Genomic DNA, 17,346 nt, shown 5'->3' with positions numbered 1-17,346 from the left:
GTCAGTATAATGCTCACAGATTCAGTATAATGCTCACAGAGTCAGTATAATGCTTACAGAGTCAGTATAATGCTCACAGAGTCAGTATAATGCTCACAGATTCAGTATAATGCTCACAGAGTCAGTATAATGCTCACAGGGTCAGTATAATGCTGACAGAGTCAATACAATGCTCACAGAGTCAGTATAATGCTCACAGAGTCAGTATAGTGCTCACAGTCAGTATAATGCTCACAGAGTCAGTATAATGCTCACAGAGTCAGTATAATGCTCACAGTGTCAGTATAATGCTCACAGAGTCAGTATAATGCTCACAGAGTCAGTATAATGCTCACAGAGTCAGTATAATGCTCACAGAGTCAATGCTCACAGAGTCAGTATAATGCTCACAGAGTCAGCATAATGTTCACAGGGTCAGTATAATGCTCACAGATTCAGTATAATGCTCACAGAGTCAGTATAATGCTGACAGGGTCAGTATAATGCTCGCAGAGTCAGTATAATGCTCACAGTGTCAGTATAATGCTCACAGAATCAGTATAATGCTCACAGGGTCAGTATAATGCTCACAGGGTCAGTATAATGCTCACAGAGTCAGTATAATGCTCACAGAGTCAGTATAATGCTCACAGGGTCAGTATAATGCTCACAGGGTCAGTATAATGCTCACAGAGTCAGTATCATGCTCACAGTTTCAGTATAATGCTCACAGGGTCAGTATAATGCTGACAGTCAATACAATGCTCACAGAGTCAGTATAATGCTCACAGAGTCAGTATAGTGCTCACAGTCAGTATAATGCTCACAGAGTCAGTATAATGCTCACAGAGTCAATACAATGCTCACAGAGTCAGTATAATGCTCACAGATTCAGTATAATGCTCACAGAGTCAGTATAATGCTTACAGAGTCAGTATAATGCTCACAGAGTCAGTATAATGCTCACAGATTCAGTATAATGCTCACAGAGTCAGTATAATGCTCACAGGGTCAGTATAATGCTGACAGAGTCAATACAATGCTCACAGAGTCAGTATAATGCTCACAGAGTCAGTATAGTGCTCACAGTCAGTATAATGCTCACAGAGTCAGTATAATGCTCACAGAGTCAGTATAATGCTCACAGTATCAGTATAATGCTCACAGAGTCAGTATAATGCTCACAGAGTCAGTATAATGCTCACAGAGTCAGTATAATGCTCACAGAGTCAGTATAATGCTCACAGAGTCAATGCTCACACATTCAGTATAATGCTCACAGGGTCAGTATAATGCTCACAGTGTCAGTATAATGTTCACAGGGTCAGTATAATGCTCACAGATTCAGTATAATGCTCACAGAGTCAGTATAATGCTCACAGAGTCATTATAATGCTCATAGGGTCAGTATAATGCTCACAGAGTCAGTATAATGCTCACAGGGTCAGTATAATGCTCACAGAGTCAGTATAATGCTCACAGAGTCAGCATAATGCTCACAGAGTCAGTATAATGCTCACAGGGTCAGTATAATGCTCACAGGGTCAGTATAATGCTCGCAGAATCAGTATAATGCTCACAGTGTCAGTATAATGCTCACAGAATCAGTATAATGCTCACAGGGTCAGTATAATGCTCACAGAGTCAGTATATTGCTCACAGAGTCAGTATAATGCTCACAGGGTCAGTATAATGCTCACAGTCAGTATAATGCTCACAGGGTCAGTATAATGCTCACACAGTCAGTATAATGCTCACACATTCAGTATAATGCTCACACATTCAGTATAATGCTCACAGGGTCAGTATAATGCTCACAGAATCAGTATAATGCTCACAGGGTCAGTATAATGCTCACAGGGTCAGTATAATGCTCACAGTTTCAGTATAATGCTCACAGTCAGTATAATGCTCACACAGTCAGTATAATGCTCACACAGTCAGTATAATGCTCACACATTCAGTATAATGCTCACACAATCAGTATAATGCTCACAGGGTCAGTATAATGCTCACAGAATCAGTATAATGCTCACAGGGTCAGTATAATGCTCACAGGGTCAGTATAATGCTCACAGAGTCAGTATAATGCTCACAGGGTCAGTATAATGCTCACAGTCAGTATAATGCTCACAGGGTCAGTATAATGCTCACAGTTTCAGTATAATGCTCACAGAGGCAGTATAATGCTCATAGTGTCAGTATAATGCTCACAGTCAGTATAATGCTCACAGTCAGTATAATGCTCACACAGTCAGTATAATGCTCACACAGTCAGTATAATGCTCACAGGGTCAGTATAATGCTCACAGTTTCAGTATAATGCTCACAGAGGCAGTATAATGCTCATAGTGTCAGTATAATGCTCACAGTCGGTATAATGCTCACAGTCAGTATAATGCTCACACATTCAGTATAATGCTCACAGGGTCAGTGTAATGCTCACAGGGTCAGTATAATGCTCACAGAGTCAGTATAATGCTCACAGAGTCACTGTAGAGCTCATGCTTGTGGCTTGGATGTGCATCTTTGGGGAGTGCTGGGTACAATGTGGCGGGCGTGTTTTCCATCTTGCTGTGCACTGTGCCCATACGCTCTGTGCCCAGTTTATGGTGCTCACTTTGACTCTCTTTGTGTTTGCTTACAGATTTCCCCTATCCCTTTGGTTGGGTAAACGGCTATTTGGCAATTTTGGTCGGCGCCATCGTGACTTTCATTGTTCAGAGCAGCTCGGTCTTCACATCTGCCATCATTCCACTCATAGGTAAGAAGAAGCTCTCCTGGTGCCCTGCTCCTCATACCCAATACCCACACAGATCCAAACCCGCTCCTCATACCCAATACCCACACAGATCCAAACCCGCTCCTCATACCCAATACCCACACAGATCCAAACCCGCTCCTCATACCCAATACCCACACAGATCCAAACCCGCTCCTCATACCCAATACCCACACAGATCCAAACCCGCTCCTCATACCCAATACCCACACAGATCCAAACCCGCTCCTCATACCCAATACCCACACAGATGCAAACCTGCTCCTCATACCCAATACCCACAATATCCAAACCCGCTCCTCATACCCAATACCCACACAGATCCAAACCTGCTCCTCATACCCAATACCCACACAGATTCAAACCTGCTCCTCATACCCAATACCCACACAGATCCAAACCCGCTCCTCATACCCAATACCCACACAGATCCAAACCTGCACCTCATACCCAATACCCACACAGATCCAAACCTGCTCCTCATACCCAATACCCGCACAGATCCAAACCCGCTCCTCATACCCAATACCCACACAGATCCAAACCTGCTCCTCATACCCAATACCCACACAGATCCAAACCTGCTCCTCATACCCAATACCCACACAGATCCAAACCTGCTCCTCATACCCAATACCCACAATATCCAAACCTGCTCCTCATACCCAATACCCACACAGATCCAAACCCGCTCCTCATACCCAATACCCACACAGATCCAAACCTGCTCCTCATACCCAATACCCACACAGATCCAAACCTGCTCCTCATACCCAATACCCACACAGATCCAAACCTGCTCCTCATACCCAATACCCACACAGATCCAAACCTGCTCCTCATACCCAATACCCACACAGATTCAAACCCGCTCTTCGGGCTGGATTTTAATCAGGGGCGGGTTGGGGTGGTGTAATCCGCATTTCGTGTTATCCACCCGAATCTAAATCAATGTGGGAGATTGATGCGAATTTAACTTAATTGTCCAATTGAGTTCCAGCGTGTGGGAACCCATGGCCAATGAGTTTTTCCAGTCTGAAAGTCGCCTCTGATGATGTCATCATTGCTGCTGCATTTAAGGTCTGCAACAAGCCTTGCTTCTTCTGCAGACTGCCAACCTTTTGGCCTTTGCTGCTACAGGGACCTGGAGGCAGAATGGCCAGTGAAAGACCTAAGTCTGCTCCAAGATTTGATGACGTTGCCCTGCAGGCTTTAGTGGAGGGAGCAGGAGCTCATAAGGAGGTGCTCTTCCCTTCATCAGGGAGGAAGAAGCCTCCCCAGCAGACCAAGGCTGTGTGGCTGCAAGTGACAGAGGAGGTCAACTCCTTATCGGTAACCCACAGAACCTGGATTCAGTGCAGGAAGAGATTTCATGACCTTCAGCGCACCGGAAAAGTGAGTATGAATTTCCCACCACCCTCAATCTGATCTCCATTGCCTCTCCTCACCAGCACTCAGCTTTAGCAACCTCTTCCTGCACATCCCACTTGACACTGACATCCATGCACCCTTAGCCATTCCCTCTCTCTCTATGGTCACATTCACCGAACTATTCGACTATGCAGCCCTCACACTCCCTATCACTGTGATGCTATGAAAACAACTGACAACACACAGGGAGGGCCCTTGGTCTTGCCACCTCACTCCATCTTTGTCTCCTTCTAAGTATCTATGCTATGGAATCTCTACACTCACTCCTTCATTCTCACTCAACCTCCACTTGTCTCCATCATTGCAGGAAAAGAGAGCTCACAATAAGTGAGAAAGAGCAAGGACAGAAGGAGGGCCACCCTCACTAGCCCACCTCACCCCCTGGGAGGAGGTGGTCCTGGAGATCGTAGGAGTGGAGGAAGATGCACAAGTGGGGGATGGACAGAAGGGTGCATCACAGCAAGCTGGTGACAAAATAGCTTTCCATCTCTCTCATTGACATTGCATGAGTCGCTGATAATGATTCTGAAGCTTCTCTGACTCTTTCCTTTACTCCCCCACAGGACCATCATAAGCACCCGTCCCCACTAGCCAGGAGGAAGAGCCTGAACATCAAGACTCCTCAGAGGAAGCTGCAACCTCTGATGGCGCAGCATCAGCAGAATTCAGCGCACCCAGCACCAGCGCAGACACTCACACCTCGGTGGGACCTTCAGGACATAGAGTAGTGTTGTCACCTGGTTTATCACAGCTCACAAGTGAGCATCAGCAGATTGTGGCGACAGGGACAGCAGTGGAGAGTCCTAATCGGTGGGCGCAGGACTCTGCCAGCTCAGCTCAGCTGCATGTCGACCCTCTGCCTCTGGGTCCATCCACAAGATCAGCGGTGCTGGAACTCCAGGAACAGATGCAGGAATCTCTGGCAGGTTTTGTCTCCAGGGTCGCTGCGAGTGTGGAACAAATGGAGGAGTCCATAGCGAACATGAGCAGAGCCTTTGTGGAGTCATTGGTGCATGAACGCATCACCATGGAAAGGATGGCAACCTCCATGGAGGTGATAAGCCACCAGAGTGCAGAAAACATGGTGAGTGTTCAGAATAGAATGACATCTCTGGAGGAGCGATGGTCATCTATTGAACAGAGAAACCAAACCTTCATGGAAGTCCTTCTGAGTAGGACTGCCAGTGCAGATACGGGTCCCCATGGCCCCCCTGATGTGCAGCAAGGTGCTCTCAAGCCACTTGCAAGCATTGAGGGGGACCTGACCCATGAGAGGGAAGTTGGTGGCAGACATCAAGGAAGTGGGGGCTCCTCTCCAAGCGCTCACACTTCCATGCCACTGCAGAGCCCTCGGTCAGAGCCCCACCAGAGTCCACACCCAACTGAGATTGGCGTCTCAACTCCTGCACAGCCGCAGGAGCAGCAGACTGTTGACGAGCCCTAACAGGTTCGCCACCCCAGAGGACACCCGCCAAAGGTGTCAAGACAGGAGCAGCAGGAAAGTGAGCAAGGGGCCTCCACATCTGCTGAAGCCACAGGGGAAGCACCACGTAGGAGCACGCGTAAGAGAAACATACTGCACAAATAGTCACAAGGGTAATCACTTGGGTGAAATTTGATATTTTATGTGGAAAAGCCATCAAATGAATAATGTAAATAAAAAATCTGATGGCTACTGCTGTAGTTGTGGCGTGTGTCATTTCGCGAATGGGACTTCCACATTGAGGGCTTAGGATTACTTGCAATTGTCAGTATGATGGTCAAATTGCGAGGAATCAGCTGGTTCTTGGCCATTGTCGATGCTCAGGTAAGAAGCTGCGAAGCAAAAGTGCTTGAGTGGCTAGACTAAGCAAATCTGGCCAAGATGAGTGCGTTCCTTGCAACCCGGGCAGCAATGTTCTCACGTACTGCTGCCGCTGGTTGATGGGCCTCTGCAAGATGTTCATTTTCGCTCTCCTCCTCCTCATCTGAGGAGGATATGTGAGGAGCCACTTGGTCCTCAGGAATCTGCAAGCCACGATGCTGTGCCATGTTGTGAAGTGCACAGCAAACCACGACGATTCTGGAGACCCTGACTGCTGAGTACTGCAGGGCTCTACCTGATCTATCCAGGCATCTGAAGCACATCTTCAGCAAACCGATGGTTTGCTCGATTGTGGTTCTTGTGGACATGTGGCTGGAGTTGTAGCTCTCCTCAGCTTCGTTGGATGGCCTCCTCAACGGCGTCATTAGCCACGTCCTCAGGGGATAGCCCTTGTCTCCAAGTAGCCATCCATTAAGTTGGTCTGGTGGACTGACTAGCGGAGGCACACTAGACTGATGCAGTATGAAGGAGTCATGGCAACTGCCAGGGTACATGGCACAAACATGCAAAATTTCCTTCCTGTGGTCACACACCAGCTGAATGTTGAGGGAGTGGAAGCCCTTGCGGTTGACAAAAATACCTGGATTGCGATGGGGTGCCTTAAGGGCCACATGTGTGCAGTCAACGACGCCCTGCACCCTTGGAAAGCCTGCCAGATTAGCAAATCCAACCGCACGCGCCGTGACACTTGCTCGATCCTTGGTGAAATGGATGTGATTGTGCGCAATGGCGAAGATGGCATCGTTACCTGCGTAATGCATTTGTGTGCGGCCGCCTGGGAGATGCCGCTGATGTCTGCTGCTGATCCCTGGAAGGAACCTGAGGCAAAAAAGTTGAGTGCGGTGGTGACTTTGACGGCCACTGGTAAGTGTTGTCCACCTGGTCCTCTGGGCTGCAGGTCTTGTTGCAGCATTGCGCAGATGTCACCCACTACCTCTCGCGAAAGTCGAAGCCACCTTTGGCACTGCTGCTCAGACATGTTGAGGTAGCTGACCCTGTGTCTGTAGACCCTGTTTGGGGGTATCTCCTGCACCGACGGGCTTCCATGCGCTGGCCCCTTCTGGTCTGTGCAGCTTCAGGTGGGTGAGCAGCAGCTTGGCCCTCCTGTTGTTGCTGCTGCTGTTGGTGCTGCTGTTGTTCCTGGTTCTGCTGGTGCCGCAGCTGGTCTTCGTCCTCATCTAATGTCCAGAAGGTATGCCTCAGTTGAGGAAGCGCTCAGTCAAGGTGGCGAGAGGGGTTTCCCAGGAGGTCACACTGGAGATGGGTGTCAGGCTCCAAACTTCCACAGCTGTGGTTGTGCCTTCTAAAAGTTCCCCCAGACCTGAAACAACAAAGTCCTGCCACCGGCAAATGATGACTGATCAAATCTCCTCTTTAATGGTTGAGCTGCAGCTGATAGTCAGCAATCCATTTGTGTTACCGCCAGATTACACCGTCGTGTTTCAGAACAGGCGTGTTTCACGTGGGAAAAGGGTTAAAATCGCAAAGACATATCAAAATGGCATTATAGAGCCAATTTAGTGCTTGTTAAGGGCCTTTACGGCCTATCCCACCTCTTAGAGACGGGACCACTAGACACAAATTATTTTAAATTGCTTGGAGGCGGGATGGAGGCGGGGTTGGGCCCGCCCACCAGTTTATGCAAGTTTAACCCCCCACACGCCTCCAATCCCGCCTCCATGGCCCAATGAAAATCCAGCCCTCATAATCCAATACCCACACAGATCCAAACCTGCTCCTCATACCCAATACCCACACAGATCCAAACCTGCTCCTCATACCCAATACCCACACAGATCCAAACCTGCTCCTCATACCCAATACCCACACAGATCCAAACCTGCTCCTCATACCCAATACCCACACAGATCCAAACCTGCTCCTCATACCCAATACCCACACAGATCCAAACCTGCTCCTCATACCCAATACCCACACAGATCCAAACCCGCTCCTCATACCCAATACCCACACAGATCCAAACCTGCTCCTCATACCCAATACCCACACAGATCCAAACCTGCTCCTCATACCCAATACCCACACAGATCCAAACCTGCTCCTCATACCCAATACCCACACAGATCCAAACCTGCTCCTCATATCCAATACCCACACAGATCCAAACCTGCTCCTCATACCCAATACCCACACAGATCCAAACCTGCTCCTCATACCCAATACCCACACAGATCCAAACCTGCTCCTCATACCCAATACCCACACAGATCCAAACCTGCTCCTCATAATCCAATACCCACACAGATCCAAACCTGCTCCTCATACCCAATACCCACACAGATCCAAACCTGCTCCTCATACCCAATACCCACACAGATCCAAACCTGCTCCTCATACCCAATACCCACACAGATCCAAACCCGCTCCTCATACCCAATACCCACACAGATCCAAACCCGCTCCTCATACCCAATACCCACATAGATCCAAACCCGCTCCTCATACCCAATACCCACACAGATCCAAACCCGCTCCTCATACCCAATACCCACACAGATCCAAACCTGCTCCTCATACCCAATACCCACACAGATCCAAACCTGCTCCTCATACCCAATACCCACACAGATCCAAACCTGCTCCTCATACCCAATACCCACACAGATCCAAACCTGCTCCTCATACCCAATACCCACACAGATCCAAACCCGCTCCTCATACCCAATACCCACACAGATCCAAACCTGCTCCTCATACCCAATACCCACACAGATCCAAACCTGCTCCTCATACCCAATACCCACACAGATCCAAACCTCCTCCTCATACCCAATACCCACACAGATCCAAACCTGCTCCTCATACCCAATACCCACACAGATCCAAACCTGCTCCTCATACCCAATACCCACACAGATCCAAACCTGCTCCTCATACCCAATACCCACACAGATCCAAACCTGCTCCTCATACCCAATACCCACACAGATCCAAACCTGCTCCTCATAATCCAATACCCACACAGATCCAAACCTGCTCCTCATACCCAATACCCACACAGATCCAAACCTGCTCCTCATACCCAATACCCACACAGATCCAAACCTGCTCCTCATACCCAATACCCACACAGATCCAAACCTGCTCCTCATACCCAATACCCACACAGATCCAAACCCGCTCCTCATACCCAATACCCACACAGATCCAAACCCGCTCCTCATACCCAATACCCACATAGATCCAAACCCGCTCCTCATACCCAATACCCACACAGATCCAAACCCGCTCCTCATACCCAATACCCACACAGATCCAAACCCACTCAGCAGTGTGGACATCATGTTAGTAGTGTGACATTGATTCCAGTCTTTGACTATGACTCCCATAGCAGAAGGGGCTGTAATTCCTCAGTCACTGTGGCCAACACCCAATGACCTCGCTACTCCTCCCCAGCACAGAGGGCTACCAGCTCATTTACATGGCAAAGACACTCCCCCAGCACAGGCCCCGCCCCCAGCACAGGCTCCCCCCCCAGCACAGGCTCCTCCCCCAACACAGGCCCTGCCCCTAGCACTGGCTCCTCCCCCAGCACAGGCTCCTCCCCAGCACAGGCCCTGCCCCCAGCACAGGCTCTTCCCCCAGCACAGGCCACGCCCCCAACACAGGCCCCTGCCCCAGCACAGGCTCCTCCCCCAGCACAGGCTCCTACCCCAGCACAGGCTCCTCCCCCAACACAGGCCTCTGCCCCAACACAGGCCCCGCCCCCAGCACAGGCCCTGCCCCCAGCAGAAGGCCCCACCCCAGCACAGGCTCCTCCCCCAGCACAGGCTCCTCCCCAACACAGGCCTCTGCCCCAATACAGGCCCCGCCCCCAGCACAGGCCCCGCGCCCAGCACAGACTCCTCCCCCAGCATAGGCCCCACCCCCAGCACAGGCCCCGCCCCCAACACAGGCCCCTGCCCCAGCACAGGCCCCGCCTCCAGCACAGGCCCCGCCCCAGCACAGGTTGCTCCCCAGCACAGGCTCCTCCCCCAGCACAGGCCCCACCCCCAGCCCAGGCTCCTCCCCCAGCATAGGCCCCTCCCTCAGCACAGGCCCCCACCACCAACACAGGCTCCTCCCCAAACACAGGCCCCCACCACCAACACAGGCCCCACCCCAGCACAGGCCCCTCCCCCAGCACAGGCCTCTTCCCAAGCAAAGGGTCCTCCCCCAGCATAGGCCCCTCCCCCAGCACAGGCCCCCACAATCAACACAGGCTCTGCCCCCAACACAGGCTCTGCCCCCAGCACAGGCCCCACCTCCAGCACAGGCTCCTCCCCCAGCATAGGCCCCTCCCCCAGCACAGGCCCCCACCACCAACACAGGCCCCACCCCAGCACAGGCCCCTCCCCCAGCACAGGCTCCTCCCCAACACAGATCCCTCCCTCAGCACAGGCCCCTCCCCCAGCACAGGCCCCTCCCCAACACAGGCTCCTCCCCAGCACAGGCTCATCCCCCAAAACAGGCCCTGCCCCAGCACAGGCTCCTCCCCCAGCATAGGCCCCACCCCAGCACAGGCTCCTCCCCAACACCGGCCCCCACCCCAACGCAGGCCCCTCCCCCAACACAGGCCCCCACCCCAAGGCAGGCCCCTCCCCCAGCACAGGCCCCTCCCCAGCACAGGCCCCTCCCCCAGCACTGGCCCCTCCCCCAGTACAGGCCCCCTCCCCCAGCACAGGCCCCTCCCCAAGCACAGTCTCCTCCCCCAGCACAGGCCCCACCCCCAGCACAGGCCCCACCCCCAGCACAGGCCCCACCCCCAGCACAGGCCCCTCCCCCAGCACAGGCCCCTCCCCCAGCACAGGCCCCTCCCCCAGCACAGGCCCCTCCCCAGCACAGGCCCCTCCCCCAACACAGGCTCCACCCCCCAGCACAGGCTCCTCCCCCAACACAGGCCCCCCCACCCCAATGCAGGCCCCTCCCCCAACACAGGCCCCCACCCCAATGCAGGCCCCTCCCCCAGCACAGGCCCCTCCCCAGCACAGGCCCCTCCCCCAGCACAGGCTCCTCCCCAACACAGATCCCTCCCCCAACACGCTCCTCTCCCAGCACAGGCCCCGCCCCAACACAGGCCCCTCCCCCAACACAGGCTCCTCTCCCAGCACAGGCCCCTCCCCAACACAGGCCCCTCCCCAACACAGGCTCCACCCCCAGCACAGGCTCCTCCCCCAACACAGGCCCTGCCCTAGCACAGGCTCCTCCCCCAGCACAGGCCCCAACCCCCCGCACAGGCTCCTCCCCAGTCACAGGCCCCCCCACCCCAACGCAGGCCCCTCCCCCAACACAGGCCCCCACCTCAATGCAGGCCCCTCCCCTAGCACAGGCCACTCCCCCAGCACAGGCTCCTCCCCAACACAGATTCCTCCCCCAACACAGGCTCCTCCCCCAGCACAGGCCCCTACCCAACACAGGCCCCTCCCCCAACACAGGCTCTTCCCCCAGCACAGGTTCCTCCCCAACACAGGCCCTGCCCCAGCACAAGCTCCTCCCCAGCACAGGCTCCTCCCCCCGCACTGGCCCCTCCCCATCACAGGCCCCTCCCCCAACACAGGCTCCTCCCCCAGCACAGGCTCCTCCCCCAACACAGGCCCTGCCCCAGCACAGGCTCTTCCCCCAGCACTGGACCTTGTGTCGGAGAGAGGTGATAAGCCAGCTTGCAGTTGATTGCTGCTGAACCATGGTCCCGGGCACCCAGTTCGACCCATTGGCTGATTAGATTGAGTGGCGGGTGGAGCAGCAGGGCTATTCGAAAGGTGAGGCAGGTCCAGAACCCAGAGCAGCGTGCAAAGAGGAAGACCACCCAATGAGCGTGAAGCCCACTGGTAACCACCACCCAATCACCCCACACATGGTGCAGGGGCCCAGGATTAATCTCCAGGATACCACTGTGGACAACTGGGCAGGAAGACAATAAGGAATGAAAAATGTGATTTTCTTTAAACACTTTTGTTTATTGGTTCTAAAATTATTGGAGATGGGAAACAGACTGTTTGACTGACAGTCAGGAATCATCCAATCAGATGAAGAAGGTTCCGTTCACTTTCCAATCAGAGTGGGGGCGGGGCGCCGCGAGGCTTGGTGTGTCAATCGACCAATGGCGGGAGAGTGGGGGCGGGGCGCCGCGAGGCTTGGTGTGTCAATCGACCAATGGCGGGAGAGTGGGGGCGGGGCGCCGCGAGGCTAGGTGTGTCGATCGACCAATGGCGGGAGAGTGGGGGCAGGGCACTGCGAGGCTAGGTGTGTCGATCGACCAATGGCGGGAGAGTGGGGGCGGGGCACCGCGAAGCTAGGTGTGTCGATCGACCAATGGCGGGAGAGTGGGGGCGGGGCACCGCGAGGCTAGGTGTGTCGATCGACCAATGGTGGGAGAGTGGGGGCGGGGCACCGCGAGGCTAGGTGTGTCGAGTGACCAATGGCGGGAGAGTGGGGGCGGGGCACCGCGAGGCTAGGTGTGTCGCTCGACCAATGGCGGGAGAGTGGGGGCGGGGCGCCGTGAGGCTAGGTGTGTCGAGTGACCAATGGCGGGAGAGTGGGGGCGGGGCGCCGCGAGGCTAGGTGTGTCGAGTGACCAATGGCGGGAGAGTGGGGGCGGGGCGCCGCGAGGCTAGGTGTGTCGAGTGACCAATGGCGGGAGAGTGGGGGCGGGGCACCGCGAGGCTAGGTGTGTCGAGTGACCAATGGCGGGAGAGTGGGGGCGGGGCACCGCGAGGCTAGGTGTGTCGAGTGACCAATGGCGGGAGAGTGGGGGCGGGGCACCGCGAGGCTAGGTGTGTCGATCGACCAATGGCGGGAGAGTGGGGGCGGGGCACCGCGAGGCTAGGTGTGTCGAGTGACCAATGGCGGGAGAGTGGGGGCGGGGCGCCGCGAGGCTAGGTGTGTCGATCGACCAATGGCGGGAGAGTGGGGGCGGGGCACCACGAGGCTAGGTGTGTCGAGCGACCAATGGCGGGGCGGGTGGAGGCAGGAGGTCATGTGATGAAATCTCCAGGAACACATCCCAAGTTACAATGTTCAGTTCCAGAGATTCCTGTGGTGTCGCTCTGCCACTATAAATGTTGTGGACGGAACTTCCAGCCTTCCTGACCTGACCCGGAGGCAGCTCCTGAGGTCGGGGTGTGTAAATATCGTGTGCAGGCGGTGGGGCTGGTTACCGTGTTACTAGGACGCCCCTGCCAGGTGTGGGGGGGCGATGGGGGAAGGATAATTGATGTGGCATCTTGCTGCAGCAGAAGAGGGAGTGATTTCTAAAAGCCTAAGGTGGGGCGAGAAATGTTTTTTTGAAGCTATAAATCGCTTCGATGGGGAAGAGGGTGATCTACACTAACACACACTCTGTGTTGAATGGACTTCCACACACAGTCACTGGGAGATCACTGCTACAGACTGTGACCTGTACCTCGCCCCCTCACACAGCACTGCAGGGTCAACAGTTGCTGCTTCTCCTGTGATTGGCTACTCAGTCTAAGGCTGATCTAATGCTCTTTTCCCTTTGACCTGTACAGGGATCGGGGTGATCAGTCTGGAGAGGGCATATCCCCTGTGCCTGGGGTCAAATATTGGCACAACAACCACAGCAATACTGGCAGCCCTGGCCAGCCCAGCTGAGCAACTGGGGCACGCTGTGCAGGTAACGCACACTCACACTCTCACTCTCACACACACACATACTCAGACACACACTCACACTCACACATGCACACTCTCACACTCACACACACACTCACACATTCACACACACACTCACACACACACACACACTCACACTCACACACACTCACACACACACTTGCACACACACACACACACACACACTCGCACACACACTCACACTCACACTCACACTCACACACACACTCACACTCACACACACTTGCACACACACTCACACACACTTGCACACACACTCACACACACACACACTTGCACACACACTCACACACACACTTGCACACACACTCACACTCACACTCACACACACACTTGCACACACACTCACACTTGCACTCACACACACACACACTCACACTTACACACACACTCACACACACACACACACACTCACACACACACTCACACTCACACTCACACTCACACACTCACACTCACACACTCACACTCCCTCTCCCCTCCCCAATGCTTTGGCACATGTTGATCCAGTTATTAGTCCTTTCCTCTTTCCCAGTTTATCCTCTCCCCTCTTTTCCTGAAGGTGTTAACTTCTGAAGGAGCATGTTTCCATGGTTTCCAGCAGCCATCCCATACCTCACCCTAAAGCCGAGATAGTGAAGGTATTGAAGCTATTGGGGCATGGGGGCACCACACGGAGCCCAATGCCCTTCTCACTCGCCCTCCACAAACACTTTGCAGTGGGTTTGGTGAAGAGTGAGATGATGATTTTAAAATAGGGCTTTAGATTCTGAGCTAAGAGTCACAGGATTAAACCTGAAGACAGAGAGGACATAATCCAGGATTGTAAAATACTGAGATAAGAGAATTGTTAGTGAGTTATTCAATTAAGACTGAATGGAGAAGTAGAGAACTTTATAAAATATACAAACCTCTTACAAAGTTGGGGATATGTGGACCAAGCGTGAGGCTGCGCCGCTCAAGCTGTGACAGAGAGGTGGGTGAATGTGCAGTTAGGGACACGAGGTTAGGACGAGCACAAGTAGAGATTATTGAGCATCGTGTGGGACATGCTGGTTCCTCAGCTTTGTGCCTTAGGAATACATATCTGGAATTTAGACATGATCTTCCATCCAATTTGGAAAATGAATGACAGAGGCACTGAACATGGTCTGGGATAGCGCATGGCCAACCTGTAAACACTGGCCCTGGCAAATCCAGCCCTCCCATCCCAGGGAGCTCAGCCTATTAGTAGTTAGATTCCTTACTCATTGGGTTGTCCCGTCTGAATTTATGTGTCCTGGAGGTTTGGAAAGGGCAGCTCTTAGTGCCTTTGCCTCAATGGGGGATAAATCCAAAAATCAGAACCTCTATGACATGTTTATATCAGTAGCCTGAGATATATGCAGATCAATGCCAACAGGCATTTGAACTTGATATCTGGCTCCCATGGTAACCAGCTAAACAGCCAATGAGATGAGAGCTTGGGGGCTCCTGGTCTAGGATATGGAATCTCAATTTGGTTTATTCTAGGGGGAGTCGGGCGTATTTGTGTAGAGCTTTTCCTCAGTGTGGTACATGGGCTGGATAAACCTCAGTCAGAGCAGATGGTATATGGGCTGAGGAGGGAAGAGATCTGTTAGGCTGATGACTATTTCTCACCTTTCTAATGCTCGTAATACCCAGTCATGAACAATCCTGACACTGATGACCCTTCTCCTTTGCCAGGTTGCCCTCGTCCATCTGTTCTTTAACCTATCTGGGATTCTCTTGTGGTATGCCATTCCACGTCTGCGATTCCCAATCTCGCTGGCCAAGATTTTTGGAAATATTACTGCCCGATATCGCTGGTTTCCAGTCATGTACTTGCTGCTGAGTTTTATCCTCATCCCTGGGACTCTCTTTGGGTTGTCCATGGCAGGTTGGATAGTGCTGGGAGCCATCGCCGGGCCCATCCTCCTCATCCTCATCCTCGTCACCACCATCAACATCATCCAGAAGAAGCGCCCCCAGTGTCTCCCCCCGAGACTGCGTTCCTGGGACTTCCTGCCCCTCTGGATGCACTCATTCCGCCCACTGGACAGAGTCCTGACATCCTGCTGTTCCCACCGCTGCTGTCGCTGCTGTCACTGCTGCAGGACGATCACCAGTTCCCAGGAGCCCACCACAGGCCAGCTCCAAACACATGCTCCATCAAAGGAGGGCGGCTGCTATGATAACGAAGTGAGCGTGGAAAATGAGCAGCTCTGAAGAGTCATCGGCCATTCGACAGTCGGACTTGTCTTTGAGATCTGTTGTCATTTAACTGAAGGTGTGTGCTTACTCCATCTGTAAGCTGTGCAGGGAGCTGCAGATACCCAGTGGGCACAGCTCTCCCTAGTGCACAGAATGGATCGTCAAAACCCTGCAACCTAATCCTGCAAACATTTAAATAAAGAAATTAAAAAAGGAGAGTCGGGGACGAGCAGTAGTGTGTGTATTAATGTGAGTACCAGTCTTTGTAAAAGTGTGTGGCTGGGAAATTGGACCTCTTTGCGCCGGCCATTAAGGTTGATTTGGACGAAAAAATGGCAGCCGCCTCGCTTCCGTTCACTTCCGATGCGGAGTGCGGTGGCCGCCACTTTGGGCAGGTTGGCAGCGCTGCCGTTGCCTACATTCGCTCCAGATGTTTAGATGAGCCAGAACATGATGTCAATCGGTGTGCAATGCTGAGGTGATGCACGTTCTGGGATTTTGGACCTCGCCATTCCTTTTAACACCCTCTCCAAAGCACGCACGGGAGAACATGCGTGCAGCAGTACGACAGACCCCGAACAAGCAATTCTTAAAGGGACACACGCAACTTTCAGGTAAGTTGCTTTTTGCTTTTGTGCTGGTTTCTTTACATTTTATTGGAGTAGTAGCTTGATGCAATACATTTAAAAAGTTGTTAAAGTGTGCAAGGAACGCTGCTGGACGTTTGCAAGGCTTTGGCTCTTAGAAGAAGGCCCCTGAGAAGACCACTTGCTCCCAGTCCTGGTGTAACATTATCTTATATCGTATTATTAAGAGGCTTACAAGTAGATATCGTTGAGTACTCTTTATTAGGTCTTGAGTCAGTGCCAGCTCGTGTAGTACTGCCGCATGGCCAAGATGGCTTCCTATTTATCCGACTGCCGTCAAGCAGCTGTCTTTACTACAGCTACTGTCAAGCAGCTGTCTTTACTACAGCTACAGTTATCTGTACATCTTTCCCCCTCAACGATGACATAAACAGTAAACACCATAACATAACATAACACATAGAACACATATTAACAACATATAAAAACAGTCAGTGTAACTACTATTAATTACTATTAACAACATGTAAAAACAGTCAGTGTAACTATACCTTGCAATAACTGCCGGTACATATAAACACTACCCACACCCAGAAGTCCATTAGCTGTTTACAGTCTTTCCCTTGTCTACAGGTCGAGTCTAACGACAGGCTTTCTGGTGCGCTGTGACCTGCGTAGCTGAGCGGGTATTTGCTGGGCCAACCCAGTTGTGTCCATTAAGTTCATGTCTGTACCATACGGATCCCTTGTCTCATTGTCACCCCTGTGTACTTCATCACTTTGTGGCATTGCCCTCGTCTCCTCGTCACTCTGTCGGATTTCCATCATCAGCTCAT

At 52.6% G+C, this 17,346-nt stretch overlaps 1 protein-coding gene across 1 annotated transcript in view; it reads left to right on the top strand.

Annotated features, from left to right (window-relative positions):
* Nucleotides 1–16,103, top strand: part of LOC147101922 (sodium-dependent phosphate transport protein 2B-like) — an 80,123-nt gene extending 64,020 nt beyond the window's left edge. Inside the window, exons 8-10 of the mRNA XM_085965153.1 lie at nucleotides 2,627–2,743; nucleotides 13,565–13,689; nucleotides 15,417–16,103. Coding sequence (XP_085821279.1) covers nucleotides 2,627–2,743; nucleotides 13,565–13,689; nucleotides 15,417–15,938 — 764 coding nt within the window. The 3' untranslated portion in view covers nucleotides 15,939–16,103. The remainder of the gene's footprint in view (nucleotides 1–2,626; nucleotides 2,744–13,564; nucleotides 13,690–15,416) is intronic.
* Nucleotides 16,104–17,346: the final 1,243 nt, after the last annotated feature.

Source organism: Somniosus microcephalus, chromosome 23 (assembly GCF_052327205.1).
Source record: "Somniosus microcephalus isolate GS21.2 chromosome 23, FLI_Smic_1.0, whole genome shotgun sequence".
In the NCBI taxonomy this organism is placed as follows: Eukaryota; Metazoa; Chordata; class Chondrichthyes; order Squaliformes; family Somniosidae; genus Somniosus; species Somniosus microcephalus.
This window is presented reverse-complemented; position numbering and strand designations above follow the sequence as displayed.